The sequence below is a fragment of the Callospermophilus lateralis genome, chromosome 2, assembly GCF_048772815.1.
Source record: "Callospermophilus lateralis isolate mCalLat2 chromosome 2, mCalLat2.hap1, whole genome shotgun sequence".
In the NCBI taxonomy this organism is placed as follows: Eukaryota; Metazoa; Chordata; class Mammalia; order Rodentia; family Sciuridae; genus Callospermophilus; species Callospermophilus lateralis.
Window position 1 is genome coordinate 67,999,666 of NC_135306.1, and position 19,471 is coordinate 68,019,136.

General features: G+C 37.0%; 1 protein-coding gene across 1 annotated transcript in view; it reads left to right on the forward strand.

Annotated features, from left to right (window-relative positions):
• Positions 1–19,471, forward strand: part of Pip5k1b (phosphatidylinositol-4-phosphate 5-kinase type 1 beta) — a 285,854-nt gene that overhangs the window by 163,893 nt on the left and 102,490 nt on the right. Inside the window, exons 5-7 of the mRNA XM_076843452.2 lie at positions 1,317–1,434; positions 10,921–11,073; positions 16,594–16,893. Of these exons, the coding sequence (XP_076699567.2) occupies positions 1,317–1,434; positions 10,921–11,073; positions 16,594–16,893 (571 nt within the window). The remainder of the gene's footprint in view (positions 1–1,316; positions 1,435–10,920; positions 11,074–16,593; positions 16,894–19,471) is intronic.

The following is a 19,471-nucleotide window of genomic DNA, read 5'->3' on the forward strand; positions in this document are numbered from 1 at the left end:
TTGAAAGATTAACCCTTTGTGATATGAGTTTCAAATTTTTTCCCATTTTGTCAGTTCTTTTTTAACTACATGGAACTCATTCTTCACATGAAGAGTTTAACTCTGGGCTGTTGCCCATTACCTTACAACCTCAATCATCCCAAGTGTGCTGAGGGCTCCCCCCATGTCAGGCTCAGTACCATACACATTTCCATTCACTTTGCCACTTCATTAACAGAGGTTCAGTACAGACCTTATGAACACAGTTTGTAAATGGCAGAGATGGAACTTGAACCCAGGTCTCCCTAGAAGAGAAAACCCAAGTATTCAGTTTGACTTAAAAGAGTACAAATCAGCCTTAATGTCCATCAAAAGAAAGTGGGATTCATAATGCAAAATCTACTAGAAGAGGTATAAACAAAAACAAAAAATGGTGATATACTATGAGCCTAGTGGCCTAAAGCTAACTAGATTTAATTAGTTTGATTTTGGTTTTGAGTGTTTTGTTTTGTTTGTCATTTTTAGTGATTTATTGGCTTTTTAAACCAACTATCAGGATACGATCAGTTAAAAAGTATAAAAGGGATGTACCCATAAGGCTGTTGTTTTCTTTCTTAAGGAGAATTTTTGGTCCATGGATAGTCACTGATTGATTCTTTTTATCACTTTATATTATAAGTATTGTACAAAAAAGTTTCAAACATGTACCTGGAAAAGGAAAATGTAACCATTCAGAAGGCAAAACTGGCTTCCCTGGATATATCAAATAAATAATTCCATTTAGGAATGGAAATCGGGTTTTCAAATTCCAAAAATATTTAAAATCTCCTGTTGGAAAACCTGGATATGAGGTAAAGTTCAGTTTAAGATCCCATTGATTTCCAATGTAGTTCTTTCTGGTCAGTAGGATATTTTAAGAATTATTTCACTTATTCCTTGTTACACAAATGCTTATCCAATGTCTAAAATCCATGGGCCCCCCCCACCACCACCACAAAAAAAAAAAAACATTTTTTGAAGTTGCTCCATATGCTAATCCTGGGTCTTATTAATGCATTCTAATGTGGTTTCACCTGGGAAGATGGGTTGTTTTTTTTTCCCCTGGGATGAGATGGGGGGAGAATGTAGACCCTTTAGCTGCAGCAGTATAGATATCAGGGAAGGCATCTGTTTCTACCTGAGGGCCTTTGTGACAATAGCTCTGAGAGACCACTAGGAGAGGTGTTTTTTCTAATGTTGAAATTGGCCCAGGACTAATAGAACTGAAATTTGAAGTCAAAGTAATTTTGCTAATATTCTTTCTCTCTGCCTCCTTTTTAATATTTTTTTAACTTTAGTGAAGGGAGCAATCTGACCCCTGCACATCACTACCCAGACTTCAGATTTAAGACATATGCTCCACTGGCCTTCCGATACTTCAGAGAACTTTTTGGTATCAAGCCTGATGATTACTTGGTAAGAACCTGTAATTTTCCTTCCTCCTACAGAAAGGTATGATGTAAACATTGGTCTCATAGCAACAGTGACAAGTGACTTGTGCCTCTTATGTTACAAAGCTTAAGGGTATGGTAAAAATGATTTATAAATTTAAATTCAGGAAATAGGATTTGACTCTGCAGCTTTTCACCGATAGTTACAAAATCTGCTTTGGTAACTGATATTTAAATAACTGTGCTATATCAGTTATCACTTCAGATAATTATTCTCATAGGTGTATTAGAATTAGTTTTAAAAGCTCCTTTAAATTTGGCTGATTAGATTCTATTTGAAACTCTTCCTATTTTAGTTGACTTTATATCATTTATCTCAAGCCTGTGAGCCCACAACCACTTTCACCTTGACCAGCAAATTCAAATCCCATTTTAAAGAAGCTAGACAGTTTTCTTCTCAACATTTCTTTGTGCAGGCTCTTCTTATTTTTTATGTTTTTGCAGGAAGGTAGTACTAGGGATTGAACCCAGGGGCATTTAACCACTGAGCTACATCCCCAGCCCATTGTATTGTTTATTTTGAGACAGTCTCATTAAGTTGCTTATGGCCTTGCTAAATTACTGAGGCTGGTTTTAAACTTGCAATCCCCCTGCCTCTGCCTCCCAAGTCGCTAAGATTATAGGTATACACCACTGCGCCTGACATGAAGACTCTTTTTAAACATATTCTTACAAATACAAGTGCATATTTTGTCCTCAGGTTTGTCTCTTCTGTCTGTCTTCCTTCTGAGACAAGGGAGGTACAAACCCAATAGCCTGTTTGGGAGGTTTGTCTGATATGACCACTGAATTTTACTCCACTCCTGATCCAAGAGCCAGGAACTTCCTTTTTGTTGAAAGAAGGAAATGGTTTATTTCATTATTTGATCATTGTTAACACCCTGGGGCTCTTTAAGATGGGTTTTCAAGAAACTATAGGAAGGATGCCAACTATTATTTATTCTTCATCCCATTCTGAATGATCTTAATAAGACTCAAGCCAGATCCTGGAATAATGCTTTTTGGAGGAATTAAGCAGCATTTGTCACTTATAACAAAGAATATTTAAAATGTATCTTTTAATAAGCAAAAGATGCAAAGAATAAAATTCAAAACTGATTCTGCTCTGTGTTAATGAAAACCATGCATGATCCTCTTCTTGAGTTGATCCCTAAGAAAATCATATGATTTCTACTCAGTGAGATGATACTGTTTCTTTAAGGCACAAAAAAAAAAGTCTCTCTAAAGCATTGAGGACTGCAGTGGACACCCCTGGGCATCCTGCTGCCCTTGGGTGTGTCTGTCCACATAGCTCTCCACCTCACCTTCCCATCTCATTGAAACGTCAAGTACCCTGCCCGTTGCTACCAACTCCAGAACACACGCACACCCATTTGTTCTGTGGGGGTATGATAGGGAAGATCCTTTGCTGTCTAGTCATTTGATGATTATCTTTAGGCCACCATCATTCAGGAAACACGTTTGGGGAATACAGTGGGATTTTGATATTCTATTATGGAAAACAGGATTAATCTCTCACCTTGTACCATGCACTAGATATGCATGAATTCTCCTCCTAAATTTCCTTGAACTTCTCTCCAGCCAAACACACCATAGACTTTGCATTCTGCACACTGCTCCAGTCAGTGCAGCACATGACTGCTTGTCCTCAGCCCTGCTGGCTGTGTCCATTGCTGTGCAGGTAGAAGGTCATTCTTTCACTCATTCTGACCTCACAACATCACTTTCTAGGAGAAGGTCCTTTTTTGAACAACTTCTCACAACAGCTTATATAAGTTTCCTAATAAGTCTTTAAGCCAGAAAAATGACTTTCATAATAGAGTTGAAGTATTTACAGAGGAACACAGGAGACTAAACTGATGAGCAAAATTCCTTGTTCATGTGCCTGGCAGAAGGTAAATTTTGAAATCATTGGTTACTTTGAACACTTGTTGTATCTATACTTTGCTTACATTTATAGGAAGATGCAAAAAAAAAAAGTAAGTCATAATACTCAGAGAACTTAGAATCAAATTGGGATGATAATTTCTTTATATGGAAAAACAAGCAATTCTATCAGGCAGTAAATTCAAAAACTGAAACATAACATTAACTACTCCAAAACCTCAGAGGAAAAAGTGGTCTTTCTCTATTGGGGTGATGATTAAGAGGCTTTTGGGGGTGTGACATGGTTTTAACTGTGCCTTAAAAATTGCAAGGCATTTGAATAGGTGGAAAAGAAAGAACAGATATTGGGTAGTTGAGGACAAGGTGTTCGTAAGACTGTGAAAACAGAGATGTGAATATTTTACATGTTTGGAAGGACACTGAATGGACAAGTATCGCTGGAGGGTAGTTCTGTTGGGAACATTGATATATGAGGCAAGACAATTCAAATAAATTATATGAAATTTATTGATCTTAAATTATATGAAATTTAGGATATGTAGTTATACCTGATGGTGTTGAAGAATTTTTTTGGTAGAATGGTGATATCATGATTCCATTTTTTTCTTAATAAATCACCTTTATTAAAAAGACATACAACTATGTTATATTTGGGGATGGTCCCAGAAACTTCAGGACAGTTTATTTAAATATCAGGAAAATAACTTTAGGATTGCTATTCTCTGATTTCTCCAAAGAAAAGTACTTCATAGCTCTATTTTAAAAGGGGATCCTTTGCTTTTAAAGGAATATGCTGAAATACCTATAGATGAAATGATTTGAGGTCTGGGATTTGTTTCAAACAAATCTGCGGTGTTAGTCAAAGATATAAAATTTCAGTTAGGAGATCTATGTGGTGACTATTGTCACTGTATTATACACTTGACATTACTAAAACAAAATATATTTAAAATTACACACACACACACACACACAATGTTTGCTAAGATATATTAATTAACTTGATTAAGCCATTCCATAATGGCTTAATATAAACCTCATGTTTTTATATGTATAAAATGTGCAGTTTGGGTCAATTAAAAAATTAATTAAAAGCAGTTTACATTTAAATGAATGAATTACATGGCATATGACCTAAAGCTCAACAAAACTTATAAAACATGAATTGAAAGCAAAAAAAGAAAAAAAAAGAATCAGAAGAAAGCAGGCAGAAGAATGGTTAGGGATATAAAAGAAACAATGTTAACTGTGAGTTGATCATTATTGAAACTGGAAGTAAACACACAGATATTAATCATACATCCAGGTAAGTCTGAATTTTCTATAATAAAAAAGAGGGGCATAGAACCAGGCAGGAAAGTGTGCATTTGTTTGATTCCAATTTTTCTTCCTCTACCATTCTTCTCAGTTATAGCTGAGCATCTCTCTGGAACCTGAAAAAACAAACAAACAAACAAGGGTAGTGACCATATCTAAATATGACTGCTGGGTCCCCAACAGCTACAGCCACCCACCTTTACACTGGGGACAGTCACCCCCAGGACTGAGGCACCTTCTCTAAATAAGTCTTGGAGCTTCTAGAAACTCAACTCCAAAGCACACCAGTGATATGGATATGGCAGATGAGGAAAGAGTCTCGCACATGCTTCATTGCATGTTTCAGAGAGTCAGCTATAACCCTCAGAGACATTTTAGCCCAATCCTTCATTTTATAGATGAGGACTCTGAGGCGGGGATCAGTGAAGCGAGATACCACAGTTACCTACATTGGTGGGTCTCCCTTCCTCCCCACAGTGCTCTGAGGACCCCTCATCAGCTGGCCTCACACTTTCCACTCTCTAAGCTACTGACCTCTCTAGCATGGTCTCCAGATCACCTCTCCCTAGTGAATCACACTGTGATTGTCCATTCTGAAGAACATGGCCCAAAGGGGTCCAATGACTCCAGCAAAGCAGATTTTGGAAGAGTTCATTCCAAATAAAGCACAGAAAAATGAAATAAGAGATCTCTTGAAAAGTTCTCTGCAAAGAAACAAAGGATATGGTACCAATCACCACATATATCCTGGCATCTGTCAAACTGGGGCTATTCAATCTACTTTTGTAAAGATAAACCACTATGGGAGGGGTGAGATTTAGCAATTGGTAACTCCACAGATAGACTTGATATTGAATACCTAGGATAATGTGTGGATTTCTACTTAGTTTCATACCATCACATCGGAGTTATTTGCCTGTATTCTATTTATGTTCTCAGTATATAAAAATTTATCAGAAGCTTACTGACAACAAGTTTCGTGTTGAGACATGCGTTCTTTGGATGATGAGGCAGTGTGGCAAAGGTGCTTCTGCACATACAGCAGTGCAAACACTCTTCTTCCTTGTTGTTTCCTAGACAAATACTTCCAGGGCCAGGCCAAGGGCTAGGGCGTTTCCATTTCTGCTGGATCAAAAGCCATTGGTTCTTTCCTTCTCTACCATATGCATGGCTATTCAAAAACTGTGTAAAGGCCCAAGGTTCACTCCCCAGTACCAAAGGAAAAAAAAATCAAATATAACTCATCTGAGTCTTTTCAGGTTCACCTCTACCAGTAATAAAGAGAGCAGGGTGAATATTTTATACTATCAGGGAAAGAAATAGCAAGTAAAATTATCTCCACCACATGGTGCAAGTTTACATTGCTAACTTGCGTTGGCAGGGCCCAGCTGGGATGTACTTTGCTTTCTTTCCAGTGAGTAGAGTATGGAGGCCTTGCAGGAAATAGAAGCAAGAAAATGAGCACATTTGAGCAGCTTGCACAAATGAAAAGTGCCTGGAAGGTGCATAAAGCCCAGGAGCTTGTTGATCATGGCTAATTAAAATGTTCCCAGCTCTCCTCTTTATTTGCTCTCAAAAGGCAGCATTTCCAAGGTTGCTTAGAAGAGAATGTGGTAACCATGTTACAGAGTGAAAAGCCATAGAATTCCAGAGTGGGATGGTCATGTTCATTACCCCAATCCTGTTGATAGCCCATTGATGCTGTGCTGTTAGTAACCCCAAAAAAGTTACCAAAATGAGTCAAAACAACTTGTTATTCCATTGACAATCATGTATAAATTACGTAATAAAGAAGTACTCGACAATTAATAACTAACTAAAATATTCTCTCTGAGATATCACTGTTTATAGAATTGGAGAATTTAATAGGAAAAGACCTTTAGATATGCATTTGGTATTTTTCTAACACAGCTGGTCCTGTTATTTCTCTATTTGCAACCTCTACTTTCTGCATCCTGTGTTGATTTTATGCTTCTGCAATATTTACTCTTACCCCTAAGAAGGCTCTATGCCATGAAATGAAGCAGGTCAAAATTCTAAACACGATCCTGAGTCTCCACTCACCTTTTATGAAAGTTTGGGTCCACAGCTCTATTTTCCAAGGTCTTGCATGTATAATTATATGACAAACTGAGAAGTTTTTTACTTGCTTCACTTCAGGTATCTTAGCATCCTTTGGAATAACCCTCTTCCCATAGGAGCTCATCTGAAAAGCTCAGTACTCCTAGAGGGGTGCCTGTTTTTTCCCCCACCCCCACATCCTGCCTATGGAATATGTGCATTGTTGCGGGGGGTGGGGGGGGCGCCCCTCTCAACTCTGTACGATCTTGTAATTTAAAAAAGTAACAACAGCCATAAAAAGAGGAAGCTTTGCCTAGAATTTTAGAAGCACTCATTTTAAAAAATGTCAGGTACTTTCAGGTTGACATAATTATCTTTATTTTAGAGCTGGGGCTCCTAGGATGCCCAGTTATCCTTAAGATGCTAAGTTCCTTATTCAGGGTCACATAACTTGCAACTGACAGAGCCGCAATTTCCCAAAGAACAGTTGATTCCAAATATCATGCCCCCGCCCTTGTTTTTCACTTTTTCATCACTGTGACCAAAATACGCAGCAAGAAAAACTTAGAGGAGAAAAATTTTATTTGGAGCTTATGGTTTTAGAGGTTTCGGTCCATAGATGGCCAACTCCATTGCTCTTTGCCCCAGATGAGGCGGGCATCATGGCAGAAGGGCATGACAGAGAAGCACTTCTTTGCTCATGGAGAGCTGGAAGCAGAGAGAGAAAGGGGAAGGTCTGCAGGGAAGATTCACCCTTCCAGAGAACTTCCTCCTGTCGTTCCCCACCAGACTATAGTCTCCACCCAGTTAGTCCATTCAAACTGGGAAGGACAGTCAGCAGGAGAAGGGAGATGGAAGATAGGAGTTGCCAGTGATTTAGGAAGACAGCAAACACTTGCTTCTTTCTCTTTTTTTGGAAAATTTTGTTTACCTTATCTATGGTGTTGCCAAAGAAAGATACAAGATGACATCTAGAAACTGCCTTTTTAAAAAATATGTATTCGGGCTAAACCCAAAGGCATTTTGCCTTTTTACTTTTTATTTTGAGACAGGGTCTCACTAAGTTGCTGAGGGCCTCACTAAGTTGCTGAGGCTGGTTTTGAACTTGCGTTCCTCCTGCCTCAGCCTTCCAAATCACTGGAATTATAGGCGTGCACCATCACACCCAACAGAAACTGCCTTTTAATCACTTTTCTCCTGATTTTTCTTCCCCTTGCTCCTCTCACTCTTCCTCCTTTTATATTTTTATGGAATGGGGACTTAAATATTCACAATCCCAAAATACATAGTTTAAAGAATTTTCCAGACTTGGAAAATCCTTGCCTACCCTCAAGATATGATTTTTTTATATTACAAAGCTGTAGTAATCAAAACATCATAGTAGTGGGATTAAAAACAAAAACACATGTATTAAACAAAGGAATAGGATAGGAAGATCAGAAATAAACTCACACCTCTCTGGTCAGTAGATTGTCAACAAAAGTGCCAAGAAAACACACTGGAGAAGATAAACAGTCTCTTCATTAAATAATTCAGGGAAAATGCAGAACCTCATGACCTTTATCTTACAACATATACAAGAATCAATTCAAAATGGATTAAAGACTTCTGGCCTTAAATGTAAAGTCAGAAGCTATTAAACTGCTAGAAAAAAGAAAAAAAAAAAACATAGGGGGAAGCTCCCTGACATTGTTCTGAACAATGATTTCTTGGCTATGACCCCAAAGCCCAGGCAACAAAAGCAAAAGTAGACAAATGCGATTGTATCAATCTGAAAAGCTTCTGGACAGCAAAGAAAAAAGTAGAATGAAGAGACACCTACACATTAAGAGAAAATATTTGCAAATCACACATCAGATAAGGGGCTCATATCCAAAATATACAAGGACCTCAAAGTAGTCCATATAAGAAAACTAATTACCCTATTTAAAAATGGGTCAAGAACATTTCTCAAAAAAAAAAGATAAACAGATAGCCAGATATATTAAAAATGTTCAACATCTACTCAACGTCACTACTCATTAGTCAAATTAAACCCTGAATAGGATATCACTTCACACCTGTTAGAATGGCTATCATCACAAAGATGAAAGCTAACAAATATTGACAAGAATTTAGAGGAAAAAGGACCCTTGTATCCTGATGGTGGTGATGCAAATCAACACAGCCCTTGTGGAAAACAATATGGTAGTTCTACCATATGATCCAGCAGTCCCACTACTGAAATCTACCTAAAGGAACTGAAATCAGTATTTTGAAGATATGTCTGTATCCCAATGTCTGCACATATATGTGCATTTTGCAGTACTAATAGCCAAGATGTGGAATCAGCCAAGGATGATGGATGAATGGAAGAAGAAAATGTGGTATATGTACACAGAAAGTACTATTCAGCCTTTTAAAAGAATGAAATTCTGTCATTCACAACTACATGAATGTTATGCTAAGTGAAATAATCCAGATCCAGAAAGACCATGATCCACTTATAAGGGAAAATTTTTAAATGTCATACTCAGAAGCAGAGAGTAGAATGATGGTTACCAGGAGCAGGTGAGCAGGAAAAGGGTGAATGTTAGTCAAAGGAAACAGTTTCATTATGACAACAGGAATAAAATCTGTCAATCTACTGCAGAGTAAGGTGACCTAGGTAATAAAGATACATTATGTATTTTTAAATTGCTACAAATGTGGATTTTAAATGTTCTCACCACAAAACAACAATAAATATGCAAGGTGATGAATATGTTAATTAGCCTGATTGGTCATTCTAGAATGTATACATTGTCGAAACATCACATTGTATATAAGTCACATAAATAAATACTTTGTATCAATCAAAATTTCAGTCCCTGTATTTTGCCAGGTTGGTCTCAATTTCACACCTGGGTGAGCCTCATTTCCTTTTTCTTTCCCCCCACTGCAGTGTTTCTTATGTCAATAATGTGCATTATCAACCAATCCAACACTGAGCTTAGTAACCACTTGACTTCTCTGCTGGGTTGTAGCCTTTTGGAGTGAGAGTCACAGTGTCTATTGAAATGTTAGGCAAATAGGTCTAGAGCCCTGGAGAGGGACTTGATCTAGAGACACAGATGTCGGAGCCATCCCCTTGTTGAAATCCTGAGAGAATAGGGAAAAGAGAAGAGGTGTTGATGTTGAAGTGATAAGTACATGGTATGGGTCACACCTTCAGCTGTTATTTTATGGGCACCTGCTGAGAACAAAGCACATTGGTCTGTATTGCTAGTTTAATTCATGATTCTACCATGTGATGATGGGTGTTGGGGAAAAGCATGTCTGTTTCCCATCATAGAAATATTAAAATAAATATATCCCATAAATCTTTATAAATCTCCCCAGAAGAGGATCTCATGAAAATTGAAGGGAGATCAGTGGAGGAGAGGAGAAGGGACCAAGGGAAGGTAGGAAGTGCAGGAGGGGAAAAACCGGGGAATGATATGGACCAAAATCGATTATATTAAATATGAATATTCACTATGAATGAATATGTATGAATATGTAGCACTATGTGTAACAACTCCTAGCATTATGTGTAACTATAATGCGCCAATAAAAAATATGGAAAAGGAGCTGGGGTTGTGGTTCAGTGGTAGAGCGCTCGCCTAGCATGCACGCAGCACTGGGTTCAATCCTCAGCACCACATAAATGTAAAATAAAGATATTGTGTCCACCTAAAACTTAAGAATAAATTTTAAAAATGGGGAAAAAAATCTCCCTAAGAGCCTTCTCAGTATAATGGGAGCCTCCTTTTAAAGCTCATGAAGAAAATTTTCTGTTTCAAAAAGATAAAGATACATAATACTGTAATTGTCCTCCTTGAAAGCATCATGTACTTAAGTATATATTTTTATTTTTTTTTTAATTTTTTAATATTTATTTTTTAGTTTTCAGCAGACACAACATCTTTGTTTGTATGTGGTGCTGAGGATCGAACCCGGGCTGCACGCATGCCAGGCGAGCGCGTTACCACTTGAGCCACATCCCCAGCCCCAAGTATATATTTTTAAATGTTTACTTAGGACTGGGGATGTAGCTCGCTGGTACTGAGCACCTGCCTGGCCTGCATAATGCCATGGGTTGAATCCACAGCACCACACACACAAAAAAAAATTGATCAATTGATTAAATGTTATTATTATTTTTTTTTTTTTTTTACTATTTTAGTATTCCATCTGCAGTGAACCTCTAATAGAGCTGTCTAACCCTGGAGCCAGTGGATCCTTGTTTTTTGTGACCAGTGATGATGAATTTATCATCAAAACAGTTCAACATAAAGAAGCTGAGTTCCTTCAGAAGCTACTGCCAGGCTATTACATGGTAAGCAATTGCATATAATTAAAACTTCAGTTTCAGGTTTCATTATTTCCTCATCAGTTGTTGTTGTTGTTGTTGTTGTTTCAGTCACTCCTTGGCATGCTTCTTTCTCTTTGGTGAACTTTATTTTGCATTTAGATTATGCTAACACATTCATTGAATCAACTTTTTTAAAGTGAACTAGAACTGCGTAGTGGAGCATAGTTGTTGAAGCTCACAGTCCTGGGCTCCAGTCCCAGCCCAGCCATCTACTAACTGTGTGACCATGAATGAGCCTTGGTTCTCTCAGTCAGAGAGGAATGGTACCTACCTTGCATAGTCATGGTGATAAAGGAAGATACAGGAAGCTATGCACTTGCAAGTTCTGAACCCATCAAATAGTAATAATATAAACGGCTAACATTCATGTATTACATAGTGTGTGTTAAGTAAGGCTTTAAGTGTTTGGGGGTCATTAATTCATTTAATCTTCATAGCAACTTGGGCATCATATCTGTCACCTTTCTATAGATGAGGTCATTGAGGCAAAGATAAATTGGTAATATAGCAAGGGTCATTCAGTTAGAGAGCTACAGAGCTAGGACTGTACAAACAGAAACTGCATTTTAACCCCTATACTATGCCCCAGCAACTGCTCTGTATTAACTGTTCTTAGCTGCTACACTTCAGAAGTTAGGATCACACATAGTTAAACATAGAACATGAAAAAATACTTTCTTGAAACATTTTAGTAACAAATGAACAATGACTTTGCCCAGATGGATTCAATAGACATTTGGCCTAATTTTGAGAAGAATAAACACTTAGTTTCTAAGTATTTCCCTCTTTTTCAGACCTCTGATTTCATTGTATTTTAATGCCAGTCATTAAATTTCTGTGATTGGAATGGCTAGATGAAGACAATTGACGTCAGAAGCCTACTTCTGCCATCCACTTGCTCTGAGAGGCAATAACTGTCTTCTTTGTTTCCAAACAAAATGGATGAGATGCTACACAGCTCATTTGCTTGCAAAAATATTATTGTAATTCCAAAATCTGCTAGAGATGGCATGAAATACAGTGAATTAATCTCTTTTGGAATTACAGAAATCAAAATTCTAAATAAAAGTTATAGTGGACAGGATGCAGATTTTTAAGGGTTTTGGTCCTGAACAAGTAATTTCTTTTCTTTTATTCCTTAAGAGAAAATAGAAAAATACAGAAAAGAAAAAAATATATAAGCAACTGGAATTCCTTTGCCACAGATGCATATTACTAACATTTGATGCATATGCCTTTAGATGTATTTTAAAATAATCAAACTGGTGGCTGGGATTGTAGCTCAGCAGTAGAGCACTCACCTAGTATTTGCAAGGCCTTTGGTTCAATCCTCAGTACCACATAAAAATAAATAAATAAAGATATTGTGTCCAGCTACACCTAAAAACTAAATTAAAAAATAATCAAACTGACCACACTCTCTGATAATCTACTAAATGAGCAAATCTTAAACTTCTATAGTAATTCTAAGCTTAGATATACTATTCCCTTATTTTAGAACTATATTATCTAATATATAAACACCATTAGCCATATGTGACTATTGAAATTTAATTAAAATTAAATGAAACCTTAAAATTTAGCTGAACAAATGGTTTTATCCCCATCATAAAAGTAATATACAACAAGCAATATAATTCATCTGTTAACGAGAAAAAATGTGAACATCATGTGATTAACCAAATAGATGTTAAGGAAAACTTAAGAGTCCCAAAAGTCAACATATTACATAAAAATCTTAAAATTGGCAGGGAAGTTTTTTAACATAATAAATAAATAGATGAACACAAATATTGTACATGTCTCTAAGAGTTCACATTACAATCTCTTAGAGAAAAGCAGGTTCCTTTCTAGAAATAATAGAAGACAAGGATGTTCTCTGACAGTCGTCCATCCTTATACATTTGCTCAAAATTCTGGCAATGACTTTCTGAAAGTCACTGAAATAGAAGAAAAGAATAATCTCTGTTCTTTGTAAATAACAAAGTTGAAAATGAGCAGAACTTCAACAAACCAAACCAGAAATTTCTAGGGGTAATAGGAGTCAGGCAGATTTGCAGGATATAGGATAAATCTACAAAACCCCATTGTATTCTATTATATAGATGATATAAAGCTGGATAATATAAAGGAAGAAAGGAGAACCTGTTCATGATGACAATAATTTACAATGAACATTATTTTAAAAATAAATTAAAACATACTATAATTGTGATTGGGAAAACAAGCTTTATTAGGCATAACATATGAGCTATAATCTATCAGAAATAATTTTTGTTATAAAGACAAGAACTCTAAAATACTTGAGTTTATAAAAACAAATACACAAAACCAATATGAAGAAAGCTACAAAAGTATTTTAAGGACATATAAAAGATCTGCCATAATGAAGAAATATACAGCTAAACCTGAATTTATTATTGTAAAGATTTCTCTTACCTCCAAATCAACTTATAATTCTAATCTACTCCAATCAGAAATTCCCCAGAACTTGACAAAGTTGATTCATTTGAAAAAGAAAGCAGGTATCATTTTAAGAAAAAAATGTTTATAAATGAACAGTTGGATGGAAAGTTTCTAAGAATTAACAGAACATTTTTCTAGAAAAGAAAAAGAAAAATGATGGGCCTGCCATAACATACATCAAAAATCTATAAGGCTGTGAGTCATGTTAAAGATGTGGTATAACCACAGTTCAAGGCAAATGGGTCAATAGATTCCATGAAGTATCCAGAAATAGACCCATGTGTCTTTGACTTACTGTATTGACACAGGAGAAACTTACACTCAATTGGAAAAGGGTTACACCGTTCAATAAATGACTGTCCACTTGGAGAAAAGAATTACATTTCTTCTCTCAGATCTTTGAACACATGCAAAATTCATCCCATGTGGAGCAAAGACCAAATGTAATGACCAAAGCTATTAAAAATTGGGAAGAAAATAGAAGTTTATAGCCTTAGGGTGTAAAAATGGTCTGTTAAGCGAAAATAAAAAAAGCTCAGAAAATTAATACATAAACGTGACTACATCAAAGAGCAAAACATCAATATAACAAAAATAACAGACACAGAATTAATGTAAGCACACAGAATATTTCTGGAATGATATAAAGAAAGCTAGAATAGTAATTTTCTCAAATGTTGGAAACTGGAAGGAGCAGAATCAGAGACAGCAGGGCAACTTTTTATCATATGCTCTTTAAGAAGCTATTTTAATTCCTTACCTACTTTTAAAGTACATCAAAAACAGTCATCTGATAGTCCACAAAGGTGCCAGAAACATTTGCTGAAGAAAAGATACCCTTTTTAACAAATGGTGCTGGAAAAACTGGATATCCATATGTAGAAGAACGAAACTTGACCCCTTCTTCTCATTCCTCACAAAAGTCAACTCAATGTGGATCAAAGACCTAGGAATTAGATCAGAAACTCTGCAACTGATAGAAGAAAATATAGGCTCAATGCTCCAACATATTGGCATGGGCATTGACCTCCTTAATAAGACTTAAGTATAAAAATTAAAACTAAAAATCAATAAGTAGAATTGCATCAAATTAAAAATCTTCTGCAAAATAAAGGAAACAATAAAGAGCATGAAGAAAGAGTCTACAGAATAGAATATCTTTGCTACCTGCTCCTTAAGTAGGGGATTAATATCCAGAATATATAAAGAACTCAAAAAACTTAAAGCCAAAGAAACCCAATTAATGGGCAAAAGAACGGAACAAACATTTCTCAAAAGAAGAAATACAAATGGCCAACAAGTATATGAAAAAATGTTCAACATCACTAGGGAAATGTAAATCAAAACTATACTGAGATTTAATCTCACTCCAGTCAGAATGGCAATTATCAAGAACAAGTAATTATAAATGTTGGCAAGGATGTAGGGGAAAAGGTATACTTACACATTGTTGGTCGGTCTGGAAATTAATGCAAACACCCTGAAAAACAGTATGGAGATTCCTCAAAAAGCTATGAATGGAACCACTTCATGACCAAACTGTCTTACTCTTCAGTATATATCCAAAAGACCTAAAATCAGCATACTGTAAGGATGCAGCCACATCGATGTTTATAATGTTTATAGCAACACAATTCACAATAGCCAAGCTATGGAACCAACCTAGGTATCTGTCGACAACAGAATGAATAAAATGTGATACATATGCACAATGAAGTATTACTCAGTCATAAAGAAGAATGAAATTATGGCATTTGCCAGTAAATGGATAGATTGGAGAGTATGATGCAAAGTAGAATAAGCCAGACCGAGAATGTCAAGGTCAAATGTTCTGATATGTGGAAATCAGACCAAAATAAGAAGGGAAAAAGAAAATGAAAAGTAGGGGGAGATTCCATGAAATTAGAAGAAAGATCAGTTGGAGTAGGTGAAAGGAACTAAGAGGGAGGCAGGAGGGATAGGAAAAGGGAAGAATAATGGAATGAGTCTGACCAGGCTTTCCTGTGTACATATATGAGTATACCACAATGAATCCCACCTGCATGTATATCTACAAGTCACTCATTAAAAAAAAACTATAAATAACTAGAAGAAAAATCAGTTAAGTAAAGGAAGGGGGAAGAAGGGGATGGAAGTAGGGACAGAAAGGGAAAGTGTTGGGGACTCATTTAGAGCAAATTATATCCCATGCTTGTATAACTATGTAAAAATAAACCCTAATATTATATATGACTAAAATGAACTAATAAGAAAGAAACCATAAAAATAGGTATATATTCTTTATTTTACAATAATAAAAAAGACAATAGGAGAAAATATTTACACCATATAGTAGAAGAAAACAATAGAAATCCAAAATGTAACAAGAACTTCAAAAGTAACCAAAAAAAATCCAGAAAAATGAGCAAAAGGCTATTAATACAAAATCATCTTCATGCAGCTAAAAATACATCAAAAATATTAAATTTCTATAATAATCAGTGGTATTTAATTTTTTAAAGCAAGTTTCCTATTTTTACCACCATGCTTATAAAGATGTTAGGGTTCCATAATATTCAGTACTGGTAAATGTGGTGGAAAATGTGTCATCTTACACAGTGTGGTGGTAAATTGGTCTCATCATTTGGCAAGACAGTTTTGGAGGAACTATTAAAATTTAAAATGTTCGTTTCTTACACCCCAGTGATTAATTTTCTCTTTAGCCACCTTAGAATAGTCATTCCTACCTAGTACCCATCAATTTTTTGCCTGTATTTAGTTGGAACTAATTTAGGACATTATGTCCATTTTTAATTCAGCCACTTTTACTGCTCTGAGCTTAGAATGGCACAGCTGCTATTTCAATAAGCAGACTTAAGAAATAAACGAGAAACAATGAAATTTTAGCAATGGATATTGGTAAAGATCATTACATTCCATTTTCAGCTATATTAGCATGAAAACACACCTTTCTTTAGTGGAGCATTATTTTGTAAAAATAGGAACTTATAAATATTATTTTCACTTTTCTGTTTCTAGAATCTAAACCAGAATCCAAGGACTCTTTTGCCAAAATTCTATGGACTCTATTGCATGCAGTCGGGGGGGATCAACATCAGGATTGTGGTGATGAACAATGTCTTGCCCCGCTCCATGAGGATGCACTTCACCTATGACTTGAAAGGCTCCACCTACAAGCGAAGAGCATCCCGGAAAGAGAGAGAGAAATCCAACCCCACGTTTAAGGATTTAGATTTCCTGCAAGACATGCACGAAGGGTTATATTTTGATACAGAAACATACAATGCGCTCATGAAAACACTCCAGAGAGACTGCCGGGTAAGGAAGCTCATTGCTGTGATTTCCTTGGAAAAATTGCCTGTGGTCATGTAACTTTATGCTGCCACTTACTGAAAGCATAGAAATAGGGAATGTCCATGATGGACATTTGGAATCCCAACTTGCCCAAACCTGGTGCTGATTCCTGCTTCTGATATTGAAGGAAATGGCAGATGATAAGAGAATCACATTGAGTCTTTTAACTCACGTCTCTGTTGATTTTCATAGTAAGCTAAATCAGCTTTCTTTGATCAAAATGAAAGAAGAAAGCTTTGTTTTCTTTTCTTTTCTTCCTCCCCTGTGGGGAAGGTAGTTTAACTAGGAAGAAATGAAATTTAAGTCTAATGCAGTGACTAGCAAGAAAAACCATGTACAAATCTTGAATGAAGAGGCAAGCTTAAAAAAAAATGTACTTAGTGGGATTAATGGATGGCTCCTTGGAGATCCAGTGTGAATGCAGAACCATGATGTGTGCAACATATTTGCTGGGGTTGTTTCTGTGGTCTGAATAAGAGGTGATCAGGAATGACACTTGTCAATCAGGGCAAAGACCAATTTTTGCAAGCTTAACCTGAGTGACTGTCAAAAATAAGGGGGAATTCCCCAGCCTTTAATGCTCTGGGGAAAAAGAAAAAGAGGAAAGACTAAAACCTTGAGAAAGCTTTTCTGACATGGCAAAATTAGATCAAAGTTCTTTGGGGTGGGGGCTAGAAATGCAATCCTAGTAGCTTCTGAAGTATGGTTGCCACTTAATTAATAAACCCTCGGAAATATAATTTCCTGGCCCAGATCAAGGTGGGAGGACCGTGCAGGCCACTCAGATAAGTGGCACATAGTGGGAGTGGACAGAAACCATGATGAGGCAGAGTGGAGCCCAGGGCTGACCAAGGCTTTCTGGAGAAGTGATACAACCACTCTCCAGAAGAGAGGCCTGGCCACTAGGAAATATGGGGTACATTGGTATGTTTTCCGGGTTGTGGCTTTTGGGGCCTCCCATGATGTTGGCCCAGGATGTTGCAGAGGTAGGAGGACACCTCTCTGCCAGACCAAGCTCACGCGAAAGTGAGCAAAACTCTCCAACCACCCCATCTAATATAGAGAAGGCTCCCTAAGGACCCGAGTCGTACTGTTTGGGAGTTTTTCCTTTCTACCTGTTATAGCATGTATGATAAATACACACACACACAAAAAAAAAAAATGTGTGTTTGGAATTGTTTCTTCACTGAAGTTGTTATGCCACAGCTCCTATTATTCAGATACTATTTATTGAAGGCCACAGTGTGCCAGCAGCCTAAAACTGCCTATTGCACATTGCATTCAGTTTTCCCAGCCACCCCTTAAAGTCATGCTCCCATTTTCATTGCTGAAGATTCTTAAAAGAGGTTGAGAAACTTGTCTAGTGTTCCCTAGCAAGTCAGTGACAGAGTCTACGTCTGATTGGGTACCAAGCATGTGCTCTTAGCTGAAACTTAAAGATTCACTATGTAAATCTTTTAATATTATTCTGTTTTCAGAAGTCAGAGAGGAACAGTGGGAATCAAGCAAAAAAAAAAAAAATATCCAGCAGAGCCATTTAAATATCTGGGCGATTCATGTTTTTCTTTAAAAACAAAATCACACACACACACACACACACGCATACATTTTAATAGAAACTTTCTTTCCTGTGTTTTTTATACCCTTACAGGATGTGGGTGAAAAGTGATCCTCAATTCCCCAGAGCTCAGTCCAAGCCTGTCCACTTTTAGATTTGCTGTGTGTGTGTGTGTGTGTGTGTGCGTGCGCGCGCGCGCGCTGTGTGTCTTGCCTCTTTCATACTAAAAGCCTTTTTCTGCTGTCTTCTAGTATCACATGCCTCCATGGGGGGCGGGGGGTGGGGGAGAAGTCAAATGCAAGAGCTGTTGTTCAGAATTTGTCTGTTTATAGTGTTTCCTGAGCCTAATACTGAAAGAACAAGGTTAAACGGGACTTTTCAATCAGTAATGAGACCCTGGAGATTTGCCTGTTTTATTTCTTTGGCACATTTATTGTTCCAAGGAACATAAAAGATCAGTGTAGAGGTATCCTGAGGCTAACTCTTTCTCACTGGTTGCATTTGATCTTGTGTAAGACATAGCTCATGGAACTTCTTTTAATTGCACATAGCATTTACCTTCAGAATGGCTTTTCTCCCTGTAGTATGGAAACGTGTAAATGCTGAGCTGTCAGGAACCTGACTCCTGTCCCTCATCCTGCTTGTCCATAACCAACCCTCTGTGATCAGGAGTCAGCAGTTGGTTCTGGGAGCAGAGCTGCACTGAGCAACACATGATTCTGCAATGATGGGTCTTACTATTTAATAGTCATGGATCACTTTTCACACCTGATGAATGCTGTGAACTATCTTCCCAGAAAAAAAAAAAAAATGCCCATCAATACAGTGGTTCATGAAGCATTGGAGTTCATCATCCTTCCTCATGGCTGTCCCCCCTGGGCTGAGATTCCACATCCTGGAGCAGCAGTCATCTCTCTTTTTTCAAGTAATCCTCTGAAGGGCCAACTCCCTGGATGGCTGGAAGAGGGGGTATGGTTTGGGCAT